The sequence below is a fragment of the Oncorhynchus mykiss genome, chromosome 9, assembly GCF_057628025.1.
Source record: "Oncorhynchus mykiss isolate SJ-2025 chromosome 9, ASM5762802v1, whole genome shotgun sequence".
NCBI lineage: Eukaryota > Metazoa > Chordata > Actinopteri > Salmoniformes > Salmonidae > Oncorhynchus > Oncorhynchus mykiss.
Genome location: NC_143030.1, coordinates 78,519,651 through 78,542,526, shown reverse-complemented (window position 1 = coordinate 78,542,526; position 22,876 = coordinate 78,519,651). Strand labels below are relative to the sequence as shown.

Sequence of the window (22,876 nt, the reverse complement as noted above, 5' to 3'; positions counted from 1 at the left end):
TTAAAATTTAATTTTACCTTTATTTAACTAGGCAAGTCAGTTAAGAACAAATTCTTATATTCAATGACGGCCTAGGAACAGTGGGTTAACTGCCTTGTTCAGGGGCAGAAAAACAGATTTGTACCTTGTCAGCTCGGGGGTTTGAACTTGCAACCTTCCGGTTACTAGTCCAACGCTCTTAACCACTAGGCTACCCTGCCGCCCCAAGATTGAACAAATGGCCCTCAGCTCAGCCATTTAATGAATAGGCATAGGTCTATATATCAATTACACTGTCCCAAATGAATTAGCGTATGTGATATTGCTGCCCAAAAATATGTAGACAAATAAATGTCATTTGAACAACAAATATCAGCTAAATTAAATAATCCTATTTTGATAAAAAAAACAATTACCTAGTAGTCAAACCCCAAATTCAAGACAATCGTCAAAATATCTGGAATCATGCATTCCTGCTTGAAGAGTGTTAGAATAAACCGTTTATTTATTGAATCATACCGTTTTAGTAGTCTAGTACACTTCTGAGTGAAACACTGAAATCACTTCATCATTTTTTCTATAGCGTGACCCTCGTGGGCTGGAGCCCTGTGACTCTCACGCATAGACTAAACAGACCTAATGCTGCAGGAGAACCATATGGGTCTGAATCACACTATATATACAAGACCTAATGCTGCAGGAGAACCATATGGGTCTGAATCACACTATATGTACAGACCTAATGCTGCAGGAGAACCATACTGGTCTGAATCACACTATATATACAAGACCTAATGCTGCAGGAGAACCATATGGGTCTGAATCACACTATATATACAGACCTAATGCTGCAGGAGAACCATACTGGTCTGAATCACACTATATATACAAGACCTAATGCTGCAGGAGAACCATATGGGTCTGAATCACACTATATATACAGACCTAATGCTGCAGGAGAACCATACTGGTCTGAATCACACTATATATATATAGACCATACAACAAAAACTGAGTGACATAGACTGACCAGGTGAATCCAGGTGAACGATATGATCCCTTATTGAGGTCACTTGTTAAATCCACTTCAATCAGTGTAGATGAAAGGGGAGGAGACAGGTGGTTAAAGAAGGATTTTTAAGCCTTGAGACATGGATTGTGTATGAGTGCCATTCAGAGGGTGAATGGGCAAGACTAAATATTTAAGTGCCTTTGTACGGGGTATGGTAGTAGGCGCCAGGTGCACTGGTTTGTGTGAAGAATTGCAGTTTTTCACACTCGACAGTTTCACGTGTGTATCAAGAATGGTCCACCACCCAGAGGACATCCAGCCAACTTGGCACAACTGTGGGAAGCATTGGATTGGAGTCAACATGGGCCAGCATTCCTGTGGAACGCTTTCGACACCTTGTAGTCCATGCCCCAACGAATTTATGCTTTTCCGATGGCATAAGGGGGTGCAACTCAGTAGTAGGAAGGTGTTCCTAATGTTTTGTACACTCTGTGTCTAAAATATAGATGTTGTCTTTCTCTCTCTCTCTCTCTCTCTCTCTCTCTGTCTCTCTCTCTCTCTCTCTCTCTCTCTCTCTCTCTCTCTGTCTCTCTCTCTCTCTCAATCTCTCTGTCTCTCTCTCCTCTCTCTCTCTACTCTCTGCCTATCCAGACCTCATGCTGCAGGTAAAACGTACGGTTCTGAATGAGACAGAAGTGGAGCAGGAGGAGGAAGACCTCTCTGAGAAGATACAGCAGGTGGAGGCCATGCTGAGAGAGATGAGATTCAGGAGCTGTGTCGGCCAGAAGAAGATAGCCGACAGAGAGCTGTCCGAGGCTGAGAAACGTCAGTCATGCTCTTAGAAATATAATTACTAGAGCGGGAATCTATATTCAAGTCAATGATCTCTGATGGGTGGACAGGTGGCCATTTTGAGTGTACCTATCCGTAACCAGGAAGTGTAATCTCTATTCAAGTCAATGATGTCTGATGGGTGGGCAGGTGGCCATTTTGAGTGTACCTATCCATAACCAGGAAGTGCTATGTTTCTGAAAGCCTTATGATTCATTCTCAAATGTAGTCGGAGGCTTCGTATTGGAGGGTGTGACGCAATATAATCTATATTGATCGATTGGTTGACAGTAGGTGTGGGAGGGGGGGGGCAGGACGTCCTGTATAAACTCAAACTTACTTCCATGACAACTTCCTTCACAATTGCTCTGCTCTGCTCTACTCCGCTAAGCTCAAGAAGTATGAAAGTCCTGACGTCTGCGGAGGCTGCGTCGTAGTAAATACCGTACGACCACTTCAGACGTCGGATTGACCACACAAAGCCTTTTAGTCACACATCTGTCCATGCGAGACATATTGCTGTAGTGCTTTGCATTCAGGACCTTAAGGAGGAGACCTTCTGATGGTAAAACTAAAGGTGTCTTTTTTTATTTTCTGTCTCTCTGTAGTGCTGGAGAAGGTGAAAGACCAGCTGGTGAGTCGTGTGGTGGACAACGAGGGCTTGGTGAAGGACATCAGGGAGAGTCTGGGGAAGTTCCATGACCAACTGATGGACCTGAGGGACGCTCTGAACCAGGCAGTTAACAACACGGCCGTCGCCTCCGATACGAACGCTGTTAATGAGAAGAGGCTGGAGGACTGCCAGGTAACACAGACAGAGATGTAGTCACACACACACACACATACACACACACACACACACACACACACACACATGTTTTTCTATCCATGTTAGATCCTCACTTTCCCAGTGTACACACACACACTGAAACACACACACACACACACACACACACACACACACACACACTGAAAGTCACACACACACACACACACACACTGAAAGACACACACACACACTGAAAGACACACACTGAAAGACACACACATACACTGCATGCAGTGAACACACACACACACACACACACTGAAAGACACACACACACACTGAAAGACACACACACACACACACACACACACACACACACACTGAAAGTAACACACAAACACACATTGAAACACATGCACTGCATGCAGTGAACACACACACACACACACAGAAAGACACACACAGAAAGACACACACACACACACACACACAGGAAAGCAGAATGAGAGTTCATCACAATCTGACACAGACATAGTTTTTTTTTGTATACCTATTTAACTCTATTCACAGTATTCTCTCTTCATGTTGTTTCTGTCTGCAGCAACACGTGGATGAGCTGAATGTGAAGAACAAGGAGGTGGAGAATCTCCTGCAGATGGCAGAGGATGACGTGGCCGCTGTCAATGACATGCTGTCTATGCTGCACGACTCCAAGGAGGTGAGGGCCCTCCACATGTCCAACGTCATCAAGGCTTTTCTAGGGTCTAAACACTAGGGTTTACACGGGACACAGTTCAAATACAAAAAACTTTATTGTCCCCATGGGGAAATGTTGTTGCAGTGTCATGTACACGTTTAAATTGGCATTTAAATACAAAACAAAACAAAAAAAATAAAAAGACTAGCCTGCTGTCCTTACTGAGTCTATAGGAACATTAGCCTGCTGGTCTTACTGAGTCTATAGGAACATTAGCCTGCTGGCCTTACTGGGTCTATAGGAACATTAGCCTGCTGGCCTTACTGGGTCTATAGGAACATTAGCCTGCTGTCCTTACTGAGTCTATAGGAACATTAGCCTGCTGGTCTTACTGAGTCTATAGGAACATTAGCCTGCTGGCCTTACTGAGTCTATAGGAACATTAGCCTGCTGGTCTTACTGAGTCTATAGGAACATTAGCCTGCTGGTCTTACTGAGTCTATAGGAACATTAGCCTGCTGTCCTTACTGAGTCTATAGGAACATTAGCCTGCTGTCCTTACTGAGTCTATAGGAACATTAGCCTGCTGGTCTTACTGAGTCTATAGGAACATTAGCCTGCTGTCCTTACTGAGTCTATAGGAACATTAGCCTGCTGTCCTTACTGAGTCTATAGGAACATTAGCCTGCTGGTCTTACTGAGTCTATAGGAACATTAGCCTGCTGGCCTTACTGAGTCTATAGGAACATTAGCCTGCTGTCCTTACTGAGTCTATAGGAACATTAGCCTGCTGTCCTTACTGAGTCTATAGGAACATTAGCCTGCTGTCCTTACTGAGTCTATAGGAACATTAGCCTGCTGTCCTTACTGAGTCTATAGGAACATTAGCCTGCTGTCCTTACTGAGTCTATAGGAACATTAGCCTGCTGTCCTTACTGAGTCTATAGGAACATTAGCCTGCTGGTCTTACTGAGTCTATAGGAACATTAGCCTGCTGGCCTTACTGAGTCTATAGGAACATTAGCCTGCTGGTCTTACTGAGTCTATAGGAACATTAGCCTGCTGTCCTTACTGAGTCTATAGGAACATTAGCCTGCTGTCCTTACTGAGTCTATAGGAACATTAGCCTGCTGTCCTTACTGAGTCTATAGGAACATTAGCCTGCTGTCCTTACTGAGTCTATAGGAACATTAGCCTGCTGTCCTTACTGAGTCTATAGGAACATTAGCCTGCTGTCCTTACTGAGTCTATAGGAACATTAGCCTGCTGTCCTTACTGAGTCTATAGGAACATTAGCCTGCTGGTCTTACTGAGTCTATAGGAACATTAGCCTGCTGGCCTTACTGAGTCTATAGGAACATTAGCCTGCTGGTCTTACTGAGTCTATAGGAACATTAGCCTGCTGTCCTTACTGAGTCTATAGGAACATTAGCCTGCTGTCCTTACTGAGTCTATAGGAACATTAGCCTGCTGGTCTTACTGAGTCTATAGGAACATTAGCCTGCTGGTCTTACTGAGTCTATAGGAACATTAGCCTGCTGTCCTTACTGAGTCTATAGGAACATTAGCCTGCTGTCCTTACTGAGTCTATAGGAACATTAGCCTGCTGTCCTTACTGAGTCTATAGGAACATTAGCCTGCTGTCCTTACTGAGTCTATAGGAACATTAGCCTGCTGGTCTTACTGAGTCTATAGGAACATTAGCCTGCTGGTCTTACTGAGTCTATAGGAACATTAGCCTGCTGTCCTTACTGAGTCTATAGGAACATTAGCCTGCTGGTCTTACTGAGTCTATAGGAACATTAGCCTGCTGGCCTTACTGAGTCTATAGGAACATTAGCCTGCTGGTCTTACTGAGTCTATAGGAACATTAGCCTGCTGTCCTTACTGAGTCTATAGGAACATTAGCCTGCTGTCCTTACTGAGTCTATAGGAACATTAGCCTGCTGGTCTTACTGAGTCTATAGGAACATTAGCCTGCTGGTCTTACTGAGTCTATAGGAACATTAGCCTGCTGTCCTTACTGAGTCTATAGGAACATTAGCCTGCTGTCCTTACTGAGTCTATAGGAACATTAGCCTGCTGTCCTTACTGAGTCTATAGGAACATTAGCCTGCTGTCCTTACTGAGTCTATAGGAACATTAGCCTGCTGGTCTTACTGAGTCTATAGGAACATTAGCCTGCTGGTCTTACTGAGTCTATAGGAACATTAGCCTGCTGGTCTTACTGGGTCTATAGGAACATTAGCCTGCTGGCCTTACTGAGTCTATAGGAACATTAGCCTGCTGGCCTTACTGAGTCTATAGGAACATTAGCCTGCTGGTCTTACTGGGTCTATAGGAACATTAGCCTGCTGGCCTTACTGGGTCTATAGGAACATTAGCCTGCTGTCCTTACTGAGTCTATAGGAACATTAGCCTGCTGGTCTTACTGAGTCTATAGGAACATTAGCCTGCTGGTCTTACTGAGTCTATAGGAACATTAGCCTGCTGGTCTTACTGAGTCTATAGGAACATTAGCCTGCTGGTCTTACTGAGTCTATAGGAACATTAGCCTGCTGGTCTTACTGAGTCTATAGGAACATTAGCCTGCTGTCCTTACTGAGTCTATAGGAACATTAGCCTGCTGTCCTTACTGAGTCTATAGGAACATTAGCCTGCTGGTCTTACTGAGTCTATAGGAACATTAGCCTGCTGTCCTTACTGAGTCTATAGGAACATTAGCCTGCTGTCCTTACTGAGTCTATAGGAACATTAGCCTGCTGGTCTTACTGAGTCTATAGGAACATTAGCCTGCTGTCCTTACTGAGTCTATAGGAACATTAGCCTGCTGTCCTTACTGAGTCTATAGGAACATTAGCCTGCTGTCCTTACTGAGTCTATAGGAACATTAGCCTGCTGGCCTTACTGAGTCTATAGGAACATTAGCCTGCTGGTCTTACTGGGTCTATAGGAACATTAGCCTGCTGGTCTTACTGGGTCTATAGGAACATTAGCCTGCTGTCCTTACTGAGTCTATAGGAACATTAGCCTGCTGGTCTTACTGAGTCTATAGGAACATTAGCCTGCTGGCCTTACTGAGTCTATAGGAACATTAGCCTGCTGGCCTTACTGAGTCTATAGGAACATTAGCCTGCTGGTCTTACTGAGTCTATAGGAACATTAGCCTGCTGGCCTTACTGAGTCTATAGGAACATTAGCCTGCTGGTCTTACTGGGTCTATAGGAACATTAGCCTGCTGGTCTTACTGAGTCTATAGGAACATTAGCCTGCTGGCCTTACTGAGTCTATAGGAACATTAGCCTGCTGGTCTTACTGGGTCTATAGGAACATTAGCCTGCTGGTCTTACTGAGTCTATAGGAACATTAGCCTGCTGGCCTTACTGAGTCTATAGGAACATTAGCCTGCTGGCCTTACTGAGTCTATAGGAACATTAGCCTGCTGGCCTTACTGAGTCTATAGGAACATTAGCCTGCTGGTCTTACTGAGTCTATAGGAACATTAGCCTGCTGGTCTTACTGAGTCTATAGGAACATTAGCCTGCTGGCCTTACTGAGTCTATAGGAACATTAGCCTGCTGTCCTTACTGAGTCTATAGGAACATTAGCCTGCTGTCCTTACTGAGTCTATAGGAACATTAGCCTGCTGGCCTTACTGAGTCTATAGGAACATTAGCCTGCTGGTCTTACTGAGTCTATAGGAACATTAGCCTGCTGGTCTTACTGAGTCTATAGGAACATTAGCCTGCTGGTCTTACTGAGTCTATAGGAACATTAGCCTGCTGGCCTTACTGAGTCTATAGGAACATTAGCCTGCTGGTCTTACTGAGTCTATAGGAACATTAGCCTGCTGGCCTTACTGAGTCTATAGGAACATTAGCCTGCTGGTCTTACTGAGTCTATAGGAACATTAGCCTGCTGGCCTTACTGAGTCTATAGGAACATTAGCCTGCTGGTCTTACTGAGTGGATAGGAACATTAGCCTGCTGTCCTTACTGAGTCTATAGGAACATTAGCCTGCTGTCCTTACTGGGTCTATAGGAACATTAGCCTGCTGGCCTTACTGAGTCTATAGGAACATTAGCCTGCTGGTCTTACTGAGTCTATAGGAACATTAGCCTGCTGGTCTTACTGAGTGGATAGGAACATTAGCCTGCTGGTCTTACTGAGTCTATAGGAACATTAGCCTGCTGGCCTTACTGAGTCTATAGGAACATTAGCCTGCTGGCCTTACTGAGTCTATAGGAACATTAGCCTGCTGTCCTTACTGAGTCTATAGGAACATTAGCCTGCTGTCCTTACTGAGTCTATAGGAACATTAGCCTGCTGTCCTTACTGAGTCTATAGGAACATTAGCCTGCTGGCCTTACTGAGTCTATAGGAACATTAGCCTGCTGTCCTTACTGAGTCTATAGGAACATTAGCCTGCTGTCCTTACTGAGTCTATAGGAACATTAGCCTGCTGGTCTTACTGAGTCTATAGGAACATTAGCCTGCTGGCCTTACTGAGTCTATAGGAACATTAGCCTGCTGGCCTTACTGAGTCTATAGGAACATTAGCCTGCTGGTCTTACTGAGTCTATAGGAACATTAGCCTGCTGGCCTTACTGAGTCTATAGGAACATTAGCCTGCTGTCCTTACTGAGTCTATAGGAACATTAGCCTGCTGGCCTTACTGAGTCTATAGGAACATTAGCCTGCTGTCCTTACTGAGTCTATAGGAACATTAGCCTGCTGGTCTTACTGAGTCTATAGGAACATTAGCCTGCTGGTCTTACTGAGGCTATAGGAACATTAGCCTGCTGTCCTTACTGAGTCTATAGGAACATTAGCCTGCTGGTCTTACTGAGTCTATAGGAACATTAGACTGCTGGCCTTACTGAGTCTATAGGAACATTAGCCTGCTGGTCTTACTGAGTCTATAGGAACATTAGCCTGCTGGCCTTACTGAGTCTATAGGAACATTAGCCTGCTGGTCTTACTGGGTCTATAGGAACAGTAGCCTGCTGGCCTTACTGAGTCTATAGGAACATTAGCCTGCTGGCCTTACTGAGTCTATAGGAACATTAGCCTGCTGTCCTTACTGAGTCTATAGGAACATTAGCCTGCTGGTCTTACTGAGTCTATAGGAACATTAGCCTGCTGGTCTTACTGAGTCTATAGGAACATTAGCCTGCTGGCCTTACTGAGTCTATAGGAACATTAGCCTGCTGTCCTTACTGAGTCTATAGGAACATTAGCCTGCTGGCCTTACTGAGTCTATAGGAACATTAGCCTGCTGGTCTTACTGGGTCTATAGGAACATTAGCCTGCTGGTCTTACTGAGTCTATAGGAACATTAGCCTGCTGTCCTTACTGGGTCTATAGGAACATTAGCCTGCTGGTCTTACTGAGTCTATAGGAACATTAGCCTGCTGGTCTTACTGAGTCTATAGGAACATTAGCCTGCTGGTCTTACTGAGTCTATAGGAACATTAGCCTGCTGGTCTTACTGAGTCTATAGGAACATTAGCCTGCTGGTCTTACTGAGTCTATAGGAACATTAGCCTGCTGTCCTTACTGGGTCTATAGGAACATTAGCCTGCTGGTCTTACTGAGTCTATAGGAACATTAGCCTGCTGGTCTTACTGAGTCTATAGGAACATTAGCCTGCTGGTCTTACTGAGTCTATAGGAACATTAGCCTGCTGGCCTTACTGGGTCTATAGGAACATTAGCCTGCTGGCCTTACTGAGTCTATAGGAACATTAGCCTGCTGGCCTTACTGAGTCTATAGGAACATTAGCCTGCTGGTCTTACTGAGTCTATAGGAACATTAGCCTGCTGGCCTTACTGAGTCTATAGGAACATTAGCCTGCTGGTCTTACTGGGTCTATAGGAACATTAGCCTGCTGGCCTTACTGAGTCTATAGGAACATTAACCTGCTGGCCTTACTGAGTCTATAGGAACATTAGCCTGCTGGCCTTACTGAGTCTATAGGAACATTAGCCTGCTGGTCTTACTGAGTCTATAGGAACATTAGCCTGCTGACCTTACTGAGTCTATAGGAACATTAGCCTGCTGGCCTTACTGAGTCTATAGGAACATTAGCCTGCTGGTCTTACTGAGTCTATAGGAACATTAGCCTGCTGGCCTTACTGAGTCTATAGGAACATTAGCCTGCTGGCCTTACTGAGTCTATAGGAACATTAGCCTGCTGGCCTTACTGAGTCTATAGGAACATTAGCCTGCTGGCCTTACTGAGTCTATAGGAACATTAGCCTGCTGGCCTTACTGAGTCGATAGGAACATTAGCCTGCTGGCCTTACTGGGTGGATAGGAACATTAGCCTGCTGGCCTTACTGAGTCTATAGGAACATTAGCCTGCTGGCCTTACTGGGACGGTAGGAACATTAGCCTGCTGGTCTTACTGGGACGGTAGGAACATTAGCCTGCTGGTCTTACTGAGTCTATAGGAACATTAGCCTGCTGGTCTTACTGAGTCTATAGGAACATTAGCCTGCTGGCCTTACTGAGTCGATAGGAACATTAGCCTGCTGGCCTTACTGAGTCTATAGGAACATTAGCCTGCTGGTCTTACTGAGTCTATAGGAACATTAGCCTGCTGGCCTTACTGAGTCTATAGGAACATTAGCCTGCTGGCCTTACTGAGTCTATAGGAACATTAGCCTGCTGGCCTTACTGAGTCGATAGGAACATTAGCCTGCTGGTCTTACTGAGTCTATAGGAACATTAGCCTGCTGGCCTTACTGAGTCGATAGGAACATTAGCCTGCTGGCCTTACTGAGTCTATAGGAACATTAGCCTGCTGGTCTTACTGAGTCTATAGGAACATTAGCCTGCTGGCCTTACTGAGTCTATAGGAACATTAGCCTGCTGGCCTTACTGAGTCTATAGGAACATTAGCCTGCTGGCCTTACTGAGTCTATAGGAACATTAGCCTGCTGGTCTTACTGAGTCTATAGGAACATTAGCCTGCTGGCCTTACTGAGTCTATAGGAACATTAGCCTGCTGGCCTTACTGAGTCTATAGGAACATTAGCCTGCTGGCCTTACTGAGTCTATAGGAACATTAGCCTGCTGGCCTTACTGAGTCTATAGGAACATTAGCCTGCTGGCCTTACTGAGTCGATAGGAACATTAGCCTGCTGGCCTTACTGGGTGGATAGGAACATTAGCCTGCTGGCCTTACTGAGTCTATAGGAACATTAGCCTGCTGGCCTTACTGGGACGGTAGGAACATTAGCCTGCTGGTCTTACTGGGACGGTAGGAACATTAGCCTGCTGGTCTTACTGAGTCTATAGGAACATTAGCCTGCTGGTCTTACTGAGTCTATAGGAACATTAGCCTGCTGGCCTTACTGAGTCGATAGGAACATTAGCCTGCTGGCCTTACTGAGTCTATAGGAACATTAGCCTGCTGGTCTTACTGAGTCTATAGGAACATTAGCCTGCTGGCCTTACTGAGTCTATAGGAACATTAGCCTGCTGGCCTTACTGAGTCTATAGGAACATTAGCCTGCTGGCCTTACTGAGTCTATAGGAACATTAGCCTGCTGGCCTTACTGAGTCTATAGGAACATTAGCCTGCTGGCCTTACTGAGTCTATAGGAACATTAGCCTGCTGGCCTTACTGAGTCGATAGGAACATTAGCCCGTGCTATTTAGGAAGGATATCACACCTGGCACAAATGATTGTCTTGTTCTGTTTTTCCTGCTGAAGGGGGCCCTATACCTGCACCCAGAGGGGAGTAGTTTAAAGTCCAGGCTTGGGTCTAAAATTATTTTGTGAGCTTTGCCGGAGGGCCCTGAAAAAGTCCCTGACAAACCTTGGACATCAGATTAGATCTCTGATTTCTGTACCATTGTTACAGTAAAACCCTTATCTAAAAAAAGCTCTCTCCTTTAAACCCTCTCTCTCTCTCTCTTTGGGAGGTGAGTCTGGGTATTTTGGCTACAGCTTGTGAAGCGTGTTTTTTTTCAATCCCTTAGAAGTTTTGTACACACCAGACTTCCTCCGTGCGTGGTGACGAGGTTAACCCCTTTCTAAAACATCTCCTTCTAGGACTATGAGCGTCTGGCAGCCCAGTTGGATGGTTCCAGGATGCCCTTGGCAGAGAAGGTGCTGGAGTTTTCCCCCTCCGTCAGTAAGATACCCCTGGTGGAGGCAGCAGAGAAACATGCTGAACTACTCAATGAGCTGGCCATGAACCTCGCCAGGTGAGGAGTTGATGGACTGATGGACTGATGGCCTGATGCCTGATGGCCTGATGCCTGATGGACTGATGTTCTGATGGACTGATGGCCTGATGGCCTGATGGACTGAGGGCCTGATGGACTGAGGGCCTGATGGACTGAGGGACTGATGGACTGATGGCCTGATGCCTGATGGCCTGATGCCTGATGGCCTGATGTCCTGATGGACTGATGGCCTGATGGACTGATGTCCTAATGGACTGATGTCCTGATGGACTGATGTCCTGATGGACTGATGTCCTGATGGACTGATAAACTAATGGCCTGATGCCTGATGGACTGATGAACTAATGGCCTGATGCCTGATGGACTGATGAACTAATGGCCTGATGCCTGATAGACTGATGAACTAATGGACTGATGGACTGATTAACTAATGGCCTGATGTCCTGATGGCCTAAAGGACTGATGGACTGATCTGATGGCCTGATGTCCTGATGAACTAATGGCCTGATGGACTGATGAACTAATGGACTGATGGACTGATGGCCTGATTGATTGATTGGTTGGTCAGTTGGTATATTGGTTGATTGATAGATCGATAGATCGATTGATTGGTTGGGCAGTTGGTATGTTGGTTGATTGATTGGTTGATCGATTGATTGGTTGGGCAGTTGGTATGTTGGTTGATTGATTGATTGATTGGTTCGGCAGTTGGTATGTTGGTTGATTGATTGGTTGATCGATTGATTGGTTGGGCAGTTGGTATGTTGGTTTATTGATTGATTGATTGGTTGGGCAGTTGGTATGTTGGTTGATTGATTGGTTGATCGATTGATTGGTTCGGGCAGTTGGTATGTTGGTTGATCGATTGATTGGTTGGTCAGTTGGTATGTTGGTTGATTGATTGGTTGAACGATTGATTGGTTGGGCAGTTGGTATGTTGGTTGATTGATTGATTGATTGGTTGGGCAGTTGGTATGTTGGTTGATTGATTGGTTGATCGATTGATTGGTTGGGCAGTTGGTATGTTGGTTTATTGATTGATTGATTGGTTGGGCAGTTGGTATGTTGGTTGATTGATTGGTTGATCGATTGATTGGTTGGTCAGTTGGTATGTTGGTTGATTGGTTGATCGATTGATAGATCGATCTGTTATAAATGTAGAGCCGGCTTCATGTTTTCTCCTCTGTGTGTTGCAGTGTGATCTCCAACACCAACAAGGACGGTTTCATCCAACGAGCAGTGAGCGCGTCACGGGCGTACTCCGACATCGTCGACGCCGTCAGAGCCGCTGAGACTGCTGCCAACCAGGCTGCTATGGACGCACTGGCGGTAAGGGCAACACGTACACATATTTCCTACGTTGTGAGGACCATGATATACTCTCTAAGACTCATAGAAACAACATTACGAGATATGCATATGTGTGGCACCTAAACATTGTCATGATGGACCTGTAAGAAGATATATCTGTTGTGTTGATGTTGTTGTTGTTGTTGTTGTTGTTGTTGTTGATGTTGTTGTTGTCGTTGATGATGTTGTTGTGTTGATGTTGTTTATGTTGTTGTTGTCATTGATGTTGATGTTGATGTTGTTGTTGGTGTTGATGTTGTTGTTGTGTTGATGTTGTTTATGTTGTTGTCATTGATGTTGATGTTGATGTTGTTGTTGGTGTTGATGTTGTTGTCGATGTTGTTGTTGATGTTGTTGTTGTTGTTGTTTATGTTGTTGTTGTCATTGATGTTGTTGTTGTTGTTGATGTTGATGTTGTTGTTGATGTTGATGTTGATGATGTTGTTGTTGATGTTGATGTTGTTGTTGTTGATGTTGATGTTGATGATGTTGTTGGTGGTGTTGATGTTGATGTTGTTGTCGATGTTGTTGTTGTTGATGATGATGTGTGCAGAATGTACAGGATCAGGACCTGGGCCAGACAGCTAAAGGTCTGAGGAAACACAGTATTGAACTGGTGAAGCAGGCTGTCAAACTACAGGAAGATGTCAGTAATGGTGAGAGCCTGATGCCCTTTTTGTTTCCCTTCCCCAGGGCCCGTATTCACAAACAGGAGTGTTGATATCGGATCAGCTTTGCCTTTTAGGTTGTAACGAATAAGATTATATGAACAAGGCTACACATGGGGAGAACTGTTCCTAGATCAGCGCTCTTGCCCTGGGACGCTTTAAAAAAAATTAAAAAATACAGGCCCAGATGTATGTCGCTTGTTGTTCTGTACACTTCCTTTAATAGCAAGACAAAGTGGCCGTCTTGTCATAACGTAGTATTCCGTGTCTGCTGTCAGATTTGAAACCTCAGCTCCAGGATGCTAAGACTCGTCTGGATGAGGCCAGAGACAAACAGGAGACTCTACTGAACGACCTAGAGATGGTGCAGAGAAGCCTCAACTTCAGTCGAGGTAAGGCCAGGGATAAACGGGAGATCTATTGCGAAAAACAATATCTATACTCACACTTGTTGTACACAAACAAATGTTTCTCACGCCCAACCCTAATCCTGACACTAGCTCACACCTAATCCTAATCCTGACCCTAGCTCACACCTAATCCTAACCCTAGCTCACACCTAATCCTGACCCTAGCTCACACCTAATCCTAACCCTAGCTCACACCTAATCCTGACCCTAGCTCACACCTAATCCTAACCCTAGCTCACACCTAATCCTGACCCTAGCTCACACCTAATCCTAACCCTAGCTCACACCCAACCCTAATCCTGACACTAGCTCACACCTAATCCTTATCCTGACCCTAGCTCACACCTAATCCTGACCCTAGCTCACACCTAATCCTGACCCTAGCTCACACCTAATCCTAACCCTAGCTCACACCCAACCCTAATCCTGACCCTAGCTCACACCTAATCCTTATCCTGACCCTAGCTCACACCTAATCCTGACCCTAGCTCACACCTAAACCTGACCCTAGCTCACACCTAATCCTAACCCTAGCTCACACCCAACCCTAATCCTGACACTAGCTCACACCTAATCCTAATCCTGACCCTAGCTCACACCTAATCCTGACCCTAGCTCACACCTAATCCTGACCGTAGCTCACACCTAATCCTGACCCTAGGTCACACTTTATCCTGACCCTAGCTCACACCTTATCCTAACCCTAACTCACACCTAATCCTATCCCTGACCCTAGCTCACACCTAATCCTGACCCTAGTTTACACCTAATCCTGACCCTAGTTTACACCTAATCCTAATCCTGACCCTAACTCACACCTAATCCTGATCCTAACTCACATCTAATCCTAATCCTGACCCTAGCTCACACCCAACCCTGATCCTGACACTAGCTCACATCTAACCCGGGTAGAGGACATTCTGACCCTAACTCACACCTAACCCAGGTAGGGGACATTCTGACCCTAGCTCACACCTAACCCGGGTAGAGGACATTCTGACCCTAGCTCACACCTAACCCGGGTAGAGGACATTCTGACCCTAGCTCACATCTAACCCAGGTAGAGGACATTCTGACCCTAACTCACATCTAACCCAGGTAGAGGACATTCTGACCCTAGCTCACATCTAACCCAGGTAGAGGACATTCTGACCCTAGCTCACACCTAACCCAGGTAGAGGACATTCTGACCCTAGCTCACACCTAACCCAGGTAGAGGACATTCTGACCCTAGCTCACATCTAACCTGGGTAGAGGACATTCTGACCCTAGCTCACATCTAACCTGGGTAGAGGACATTCTGACCCTAGCTCACACCTAACCCAGGTAGAGGACATTCTGACCCTAGCTCACATCTAACCTGGGTAGAGGACATTCTGACCCTAGCTTACATCTAACCCAGGTAGAGGAGAACCTGATCCTGACCCTAGCTCACATCTAACCCGGGTAGAAGACATTCTGACCCTAACTCACATCTAACCCGGGTAGAGGACATTCTGACCCTAGCTCACACCTAACCCAGGTAGAGGACATTCTGACCCTAGCTCACATCTAACCCGGGTAGAGGACATTCTGACCCTAGCTCACACCTAACCCGGGTAGAGGACATTCTGACCCTAGCTCACATCTAACCCGGGTAGAGGACATTCTGACCCTAGCTCACATCTAACCCAGGTAGAGGACATTCTGACCCTAGCTCACACCTAACCCGGGTAGAGGACATTCTGACCCTAGCTCACATCTAACCCGGGTAGAGGACATTCTGACCCTAGCTCACATCTAACCTGGGTAGAGGACATTCTGACCCTAGCTCACATCTAACCCGGGTAGAGGACATTCTGACCCTAGCTCACATCTAACCCGGGTAGAGGACATTCTGACCCTAGCTCACACCTAACCCGGGTAGAGGACATTCTGACCCTAGCTCACATCTAACCCGGGTAGAGGACATTCTGACCCTAGCTCACATCTAACCCGGGTAGAGGACATTCTGACCCTAGCTCACACCTAACCCGGGTAGAGGACATTCTGACCCTAGCTCACATCTAACCCAGGTAGAGGACATTCTGACCCTAGCTCACATCTAACCTGGGTAGAGGACATTCTGACCCTAGCTCACATCTAACCCGGGTAGAGGACATTCTGACCCTAGCTCACACCTTACCCGGGTAGAGGACATTCTGACCCTAGCTCACACCTAACCCGGGTAGAGGTCATTCTGACCCTAGCTCACATCTAACCCGGGTAGAGGACATTCTGACCCTAGCTCACATCTAACCCGGGTAGAGGACATTCTGACCCTAGCTCACACCTAACCCGGGAAGAGGACATTCTGACCCTAGCTCACATCTAACCCGGGTAGAGGACATTCTGACCCTAGCTCACATCTAACCCAGGTAGAGGACATTCTGACCCTAGCTCACACCTAACCCGGGTAGAGGACATTCTGACCCTAGCTCACATCTAACCCGGGTAGAGGACATTCTGACCCTAGCTCACATCTAACCTGGGTAGAGGACATTCTGACCCTAGCTCACATCTAACCCGGGTAGAGGACATTCTGACCCTAGCTCACACCTAACCCGGGTAGAGGACATTCTGACCCTAGCTCACATCTAACCCGGGTAGAGGACATTCTGACCCTAGCTCACATCTAACCCGGGTAGAGGACATTCTGACCCTAGCTCACACCTAACCCGGGTAGAGGACATTCTGACCCTAGCTCACATCTAACCCAGGTAGAGGACATTCTGACCCTAGCTCACATCTAACCCGGGTAGAGGACAACCTGATCCTGACCCTAGCTCACATCTAACCCAGGTAGAGGACAACCTGATCCTGACCCTAGCTCACATCTAACCCAGGTAGAGGACAACCTGATCCTGACCCTTGACCCCATCTAACCTGGGTAGAGGACAACCTGATCCTGACCCTAGCTCACATCTAACCCAGGTATAGGACAACCTGATCCTGACCCTAGACCCCATCTAACCTGGGTAGAGGACATTCTGACCCTAGCTCACATCTAACCCGGGTAGAGGACAACCTGATCCTGACCCTAGCTCACATCTAACCCGGGTAGAGGACAACCTGATCCTGACCCTAGCTCACATCTAACTCAGGTAGAGGACAACCTGATCCTGACCCTAGACCCCATCTAACCCGGGTAGAGGACAACCTGATCCTGACCCTAGCTCACATCTAACCTGGGTAGAGGACAACCTGATCCTGACCCTAGCTCACATCTAACCCAGGTAGAGGACAACCTGATCCTGACCCTAGACCCCATCTAACCCGGGTAGAGTACAACCTGATCCTGACCCTAGCTCACATCTAACCTGGGTAGAGGACATTCTGACCCTAGACCCCATCTAACCCAGGTAGAGGACAACCTGATCCTGACCCTAGACCCCATCTAACCCAGGTAGAGGACAACCTGATCCTGACCCTAGACCCCATCTAACCCAGGTAGAGGACAACCTGATCCTGACCCTAGACCCCATCTAACCCAGGTAGAGGACAACCTGATCCTGACCCTAGACCCCATCTAACCCGGGTAGAGGACAACCTGATCCTGACCCTAGACCCCATCTAACCCAGGTAGAGGACAACCTGATCCTGACCCTAGACCCCATCTAACCTGGGTAGAGGACAACCTGATCCTGACCCTAGCTCACATCTAACCCAGGTAGAGGACAACCTGATCCTGACCCTAGACCCCATCTAACCTGGGTAGAGGACATTCTGACCCTAGCTCACATCTAACCCGGGTAGAGGACAACCTGATCCTGACCCTAGCTCACATCTAACCCGGGTAGAGGACAACCTGATCCTGACCCTAGCTCACATCTAACCCAGGTAGAGGACAACCTGATCCTGACCCTAGACCCCATCTAACCCGGGTAAATGACAACCTGATCCTGACCCTAGCTCACATCTAACCTGGGTAGAGGACAACCTGATCCTGACCCTAGCTCACATCTAACCCAGGTAGAGGACAACCTGATCCTGACCCTAGACCCCATCTAACCCAGGTAGAGGACAACCTGATCCTGACCCTAGCTCACATCTAACCTGGGTAGAGGACATTCTGACCCTAGACCCCATCTAACCCAGGTAGAGGACAACCTAATCCTGACCCTAGACCCCATCTAACCCAGGTAGAGGACAACCTGACCCTAGACCCCATCTAACCCGGGTAGAGGACATTCTGACCCTAGCTCACATCTAACCCGGGTAGAGGACATTCTGACCCTAGCTCACATCTAACCCAGGTAGAGGACAACCTGATCCTGACCCTAGCTCACATCTAACCCAGGTAGAGGACAACCTGATCCTGACCCTTGACCCCATCTAACCTGGGTAGAGGACAACCTGATCCTGACCCTAGCTCACATCTAACCCAGGTATAGGACAACCTGATCCTGACCCTAGACCCCATCTAACCTGGGTAGAGGACATTCTGACCCTAGCTCACATCTAACCCGGGTAGAGGACAACCTGATCCTGACCCTAGCTCACATCTAACCCGGGTAGAGGACAACCTGATCCTGACCCTAGCTCACATCTAACTCAGGTAGAGGACAACCTGATCCTGACCCTAGACCCCATCTAACCCGGGTAGAGGACAACCTGATCCTGACCCTAGCTCACATCTAACCTGGGTAGAGGACAACCTGATCCTGACCCTAGCTCACATCTAACCCAGGTAGAGGACAACCTGATCCTGACCCTAGACCCCATCTAACCCGGGTAGAGGACAACCTGATCCTGACCCTAGCTCACATCTAACCTGGGTAGAGGACATTCTGACCCTAGACCCCATCTAACCCAGGTAGAGGACAACCTGATCCTGACCCTAGACCCCATCTAACCCAGGTAGAGGACAACCTGATCCTGACCCTAGACCCCATCTAACCCAGGTAGAGGACAACCTGATCCTGACCCTAGACCCCATCTAACCCAGGTAGAGGACAACCTGATCCTGACCCTAGACCCCATCTAACCCGGGTAGAGGACAACCTGATCCTGACCCTAGACCCCATCTAACCCAGGTAGAGGACAACCTGATCCTGACCCTAGACCCCATCTAACCTGGGTAGAGGACAACCTGATCCTGACCCTAGCTCACATCTAACCCAGGTAGAGGACAACCTGATCCTGACCCTAGACCCCATCTAACCTGGGTAGAGGACATTCTGACCCTAGCTCACATCTAACCCGGGTAGAGGACAACCTGATCCTGACCCTAGCTCACATCTAACCCGGGTAGAGGACAACCTGATCCTGACCCTAGCTCACATCTAACCCAGGTAGAGGACAACCTGATCCTGACCCTAGACCCCATCTAACCCGGGTAAATGACAACCTGATCCTGACCCTAGCTCACATCTAACCTGGGTAGAGGACAACCTGATCCTGACCCTAGCTCACATCTAACCCAGGTAGAGGACAACCTGATCCTGACCCTAGACCCCATCTAACCCAGGTAGAGGACAACCTGATCCTGACCCTAGCTCACATCTAACCTGGGTAGAGGACATTCTGACCCTAGACCCCATCTAACCCAGGTAGAGGACAACCTAATCCTGACCCTAGACCCCATCTAACCCAGGTAGAGGACAACCTGACCCTAGACCCCATCTAACCCGGGTAGAGGACATTCTGACCCTAGCTCACATCTAACCCGGGTAGAGGACATTCTGACCCTAGCTCACATCTAACCCAGGTAGAGGACAACCTGATCCTGACCCTAGACCCCATCTAACCCAGGTAGAGGACAACCTGATCCTGACCCTAGACCCCATCTAACCCAGGTAGAGGACAACCTGATCCTGACCCTAGACCCCATCTAACCCGGGTAGAGGACAACCTGATCCTGACCCTAGACCCCATCTAACCCAGGTAGAGGAGAACCTGATCCTGACCCTAGACCCCATCTAACCCAGGTAGAGGACAACCTGATCCTGACCCTAGCTCACATCTAACCCAGGTAGAGGACAACCTGATCCTGACCCTAGACCCCATCTAACCCAGGTAGAGGACAACCTGATCCTGACCCTAGACCCCATCTAACCCAGGTAGAGGACAACCTGATCCTGACCCTAGACCCCATCTAACCCAGGTAGAGGACAACCTGATCCTGACCCTAGACCCCATCTAACCCAGGTAGAGGACAACCTGATCCTGACCCTAGACCCCATCTAACCCAGGTAGAGGACAACCTGATCCTGACCCTAGACCCCATCTAACCCAGGTAGAGGACAACCTGATCCTGACCCTAGACCCCATCTAACCCGGGTAGAGGACAACCTGATCCTGACCCTAGACCCCATCTAACCCAGGTAGAGGACAACCTGATCCTGACCCTAGACCCCATCTAACCTGGGTAGAGGACAACCTGATCCTGACCCTAGCTCACATCTAACCCAGGTAGAGGACAACCTGATCCTGACCCTAGACCCCATCTAACCTGGGTAGAGGACATTCTGACCCTAGCTCACATCTAACCCGGGTAGAGGACAACCTGATCCTGACCCTAGCTCACATCTAACCCGGGTAGAGGACAACCTGATCCTGACCCTAGCTCACATCTAACCCAGGTAGAGGACAACCTGATCCTGACCCTAGACCCCATCTAACCCGGGTAGAGGACAACCTGATCCTGACCCTAGCTCACATCTAACCTGGGTAGAGGACAACCTGATCCTCACCCTAGCTCACATCTAACCCAGGTAGAGGACAACCTGATCCTGACCCTAGACCCCATCTAACCCGGGTAGAGGACAACCTGATCCTGACCCTAGCTCACATCTAACCTGGGTAGAGGACATTCTGACCCTAGACCCCATCTAACCCAGGTAGAGGACAACCTAATCCTGACCCTAGACCCCATCTAACCCAGGTAGAGGACAACCTGACCCTAGACCCCATCTAACCCGGGTAGAGGACATTCTGACCCTAGCTCACATCTAACCCGGGTAGAGGACATTCTGACCCTAGCTCACATCTAACCCAGGTAGAGGACAACCTGATCCTGACCCTAGACCCCATCTAACCCAGGTAGAGGACAACCTGATCCTGACCCTAGACCCCATCTAACCCAGGTAGAGGACAACCTGATCCTGACCCTAGACCCCATCTAACCCGGGTAGAGGACAACCTGATCCTGACCCTAGACCCCATCTAACCCAGGTAGAGGAGAACCTGATCCTGACCCTAGACCCCATCTAACCCAGGTAGAGGACAACCTGATCCTGACCCTAGCTCACATCTAACCCGGGTAGAGGACAACCTGACCCTAGACCCCATCTAACCCAGGTAGAGGACAACCTGACCCTAGACCCCATCTAACCCAGGTAGAGGACATCCTGACCCTAGACCCCAACCCACACCTCTATTCTCTCTCTCTTCCCCAGAGGAGACAGCTAGTGACATTGAGGAGGCTAAAGCATCAGCGAAGGAGGCCAACAGTACAGCAGCGAGAGTAAAGGACACCTTGGCCCCTCTCAAGGAGCAGCTGGACCAATGGCAGCAGCAGTACGGAGACGCCAACACCAACAACAATGACATCCACAGGGCCTTCCTGGAGGCCAACACCTCTGGTAGGTCTTCAACCACTAGACACTACTAGATAGTTGATCTGGTAGGTCCACTAGACACTACTAGATAGTGGATCTGGTAGGTCCACTAGACACTACTAGATAGTGGATCTGGTAGGTCCACTAGACACTACTAGAGAGTAGATCTGGTAGGTCCACTAGACACTACTAGATAGTGGATCTGGTAGGTCCACTAGACACTACTAGATAGTAGATCTGGTAGGACCACTATACACTACTAGACAGTAGATCTGGTAGGACCACTAGACACTACTAGATAGTGGATCTGGTAGGTCCACTAGACACTACTAGATAGTAGATCTGGTAGGTCCACTAGACACTACTAGATAGTAGATCTGGTAGGTCCACTAGACACTACTAGATAGTAGATCTGGTAGGTCCACTAGACACTACTAGATAGTTGATCTGGTAGGTCCACTAGACACTACTAGATAGTGGATCTGGTAGGTCCACTAGACACTACTAGATAGTAGATCTGGTAGGTCCACTAGACACTACTAGATAGTAGATCTGGTAGGACCACTAGACACTACTAGATAGTGGATCTGGTAGGTCCACTAGACACTACTAGATAGTGGATCTGGTAGGTCCACTAGACACTACTAGATAGTAGATCTGGTAGGACCACTAGACACTACTAGATAGTAGATCTGGTAGGTCCACTAGACACTACTAGATAGTGGATCTGGTAGGTCCACTAGACACTACTAGATAGTAGATCTGGTAGGACCACTAGACACTACTAGATAGTGGATCTGGTAGGTCTACTAGACACTACTAGATAGTAGATCTGGTAGGTCCACTAGACACTACTAGATAGTGGATCTGGTAGGACCATTAGACACTACTAGACAGTTGATCTGGTAGGACCACTAGACACTACTAGACAGTAGGTCTGGTAGGACCACTAGACACTACTAGACAGTAGGTCTGGTAGGACCACTAGACACTACTAGACAGTAGGTCTGGTAGGACCACTAGACACTACTAGATAGTAGATCTGGTAGGTCCACTAGACACTACTAGATAGTGGATCTGGTAGGTCTACTAGACACTACTAGATAGTAGATCTGGTAGGTCCACTAGACACTACTAGATAGTAGGTCTGGTAGGACCACTAGACACTACTAGACAGTAGGTCTGGTAGGACCACTAGACACTACTAGACAGTAGGTCTGGTAGGACCACTAGACACTACTAGACAGTAGGTCTGGTAGGACCACTAGACACTACTAGACAGTAGGTCTGGTAGGTCCACTAGACACTACTAGACAGTAGGTCTGGTAGGACCACTAGACACTACTAGACAGTAGGTCTGGTAGGACCACTAGACACT

General features: G+C 47.6%; 1 protein-coding gene across 2 annotated transcripts in view; it reads left to right on the top strand.

The window, feature by feature from the left end:
- Window positions 1–22,876, top strand: part of LOC110516471 (laminin subunit alpha-5) — a 254,283-nt gene that overhangs the window by 187,348 nt on the left and 44,059 nt on the right. For both annotated transcript variants that reach the window (XM_090185535.1, XM_090185536.1), the window contains exons 51-58: window positions 1,643–1,816; window positions 2,431–2,627; window positions 3,193–3,309; window positions 11,354–11,508; window positions 12,687–12,819; window positions 13,394–13,496; window positions 13,787–13,900; window positions 21,337–21,522. In XM_090185535.1, coding sequence (XP_090041661.1) covers window positions 1,643–1,816; window positions 2,431–2,627; window positions 3,193–3,309; window positions 11,354–11,508; window positions 12,687–12,819; window positions 13,394–13,496; window positions 13,787–13,900; window positions 21,337–21,522 — 1,179 coding nt within the window. The remainder of the gene's footprint in view (window positions 1–1,642; window positions 1,817–2,430; window positions 2,628–3,192; window positions 3,310–11,353; window positions 11,509–12,686; window positions 12,820–13,393; window positions 13,497–13,786; window positions 13,901–21,336; window positions 21,523–22,876) is intronic.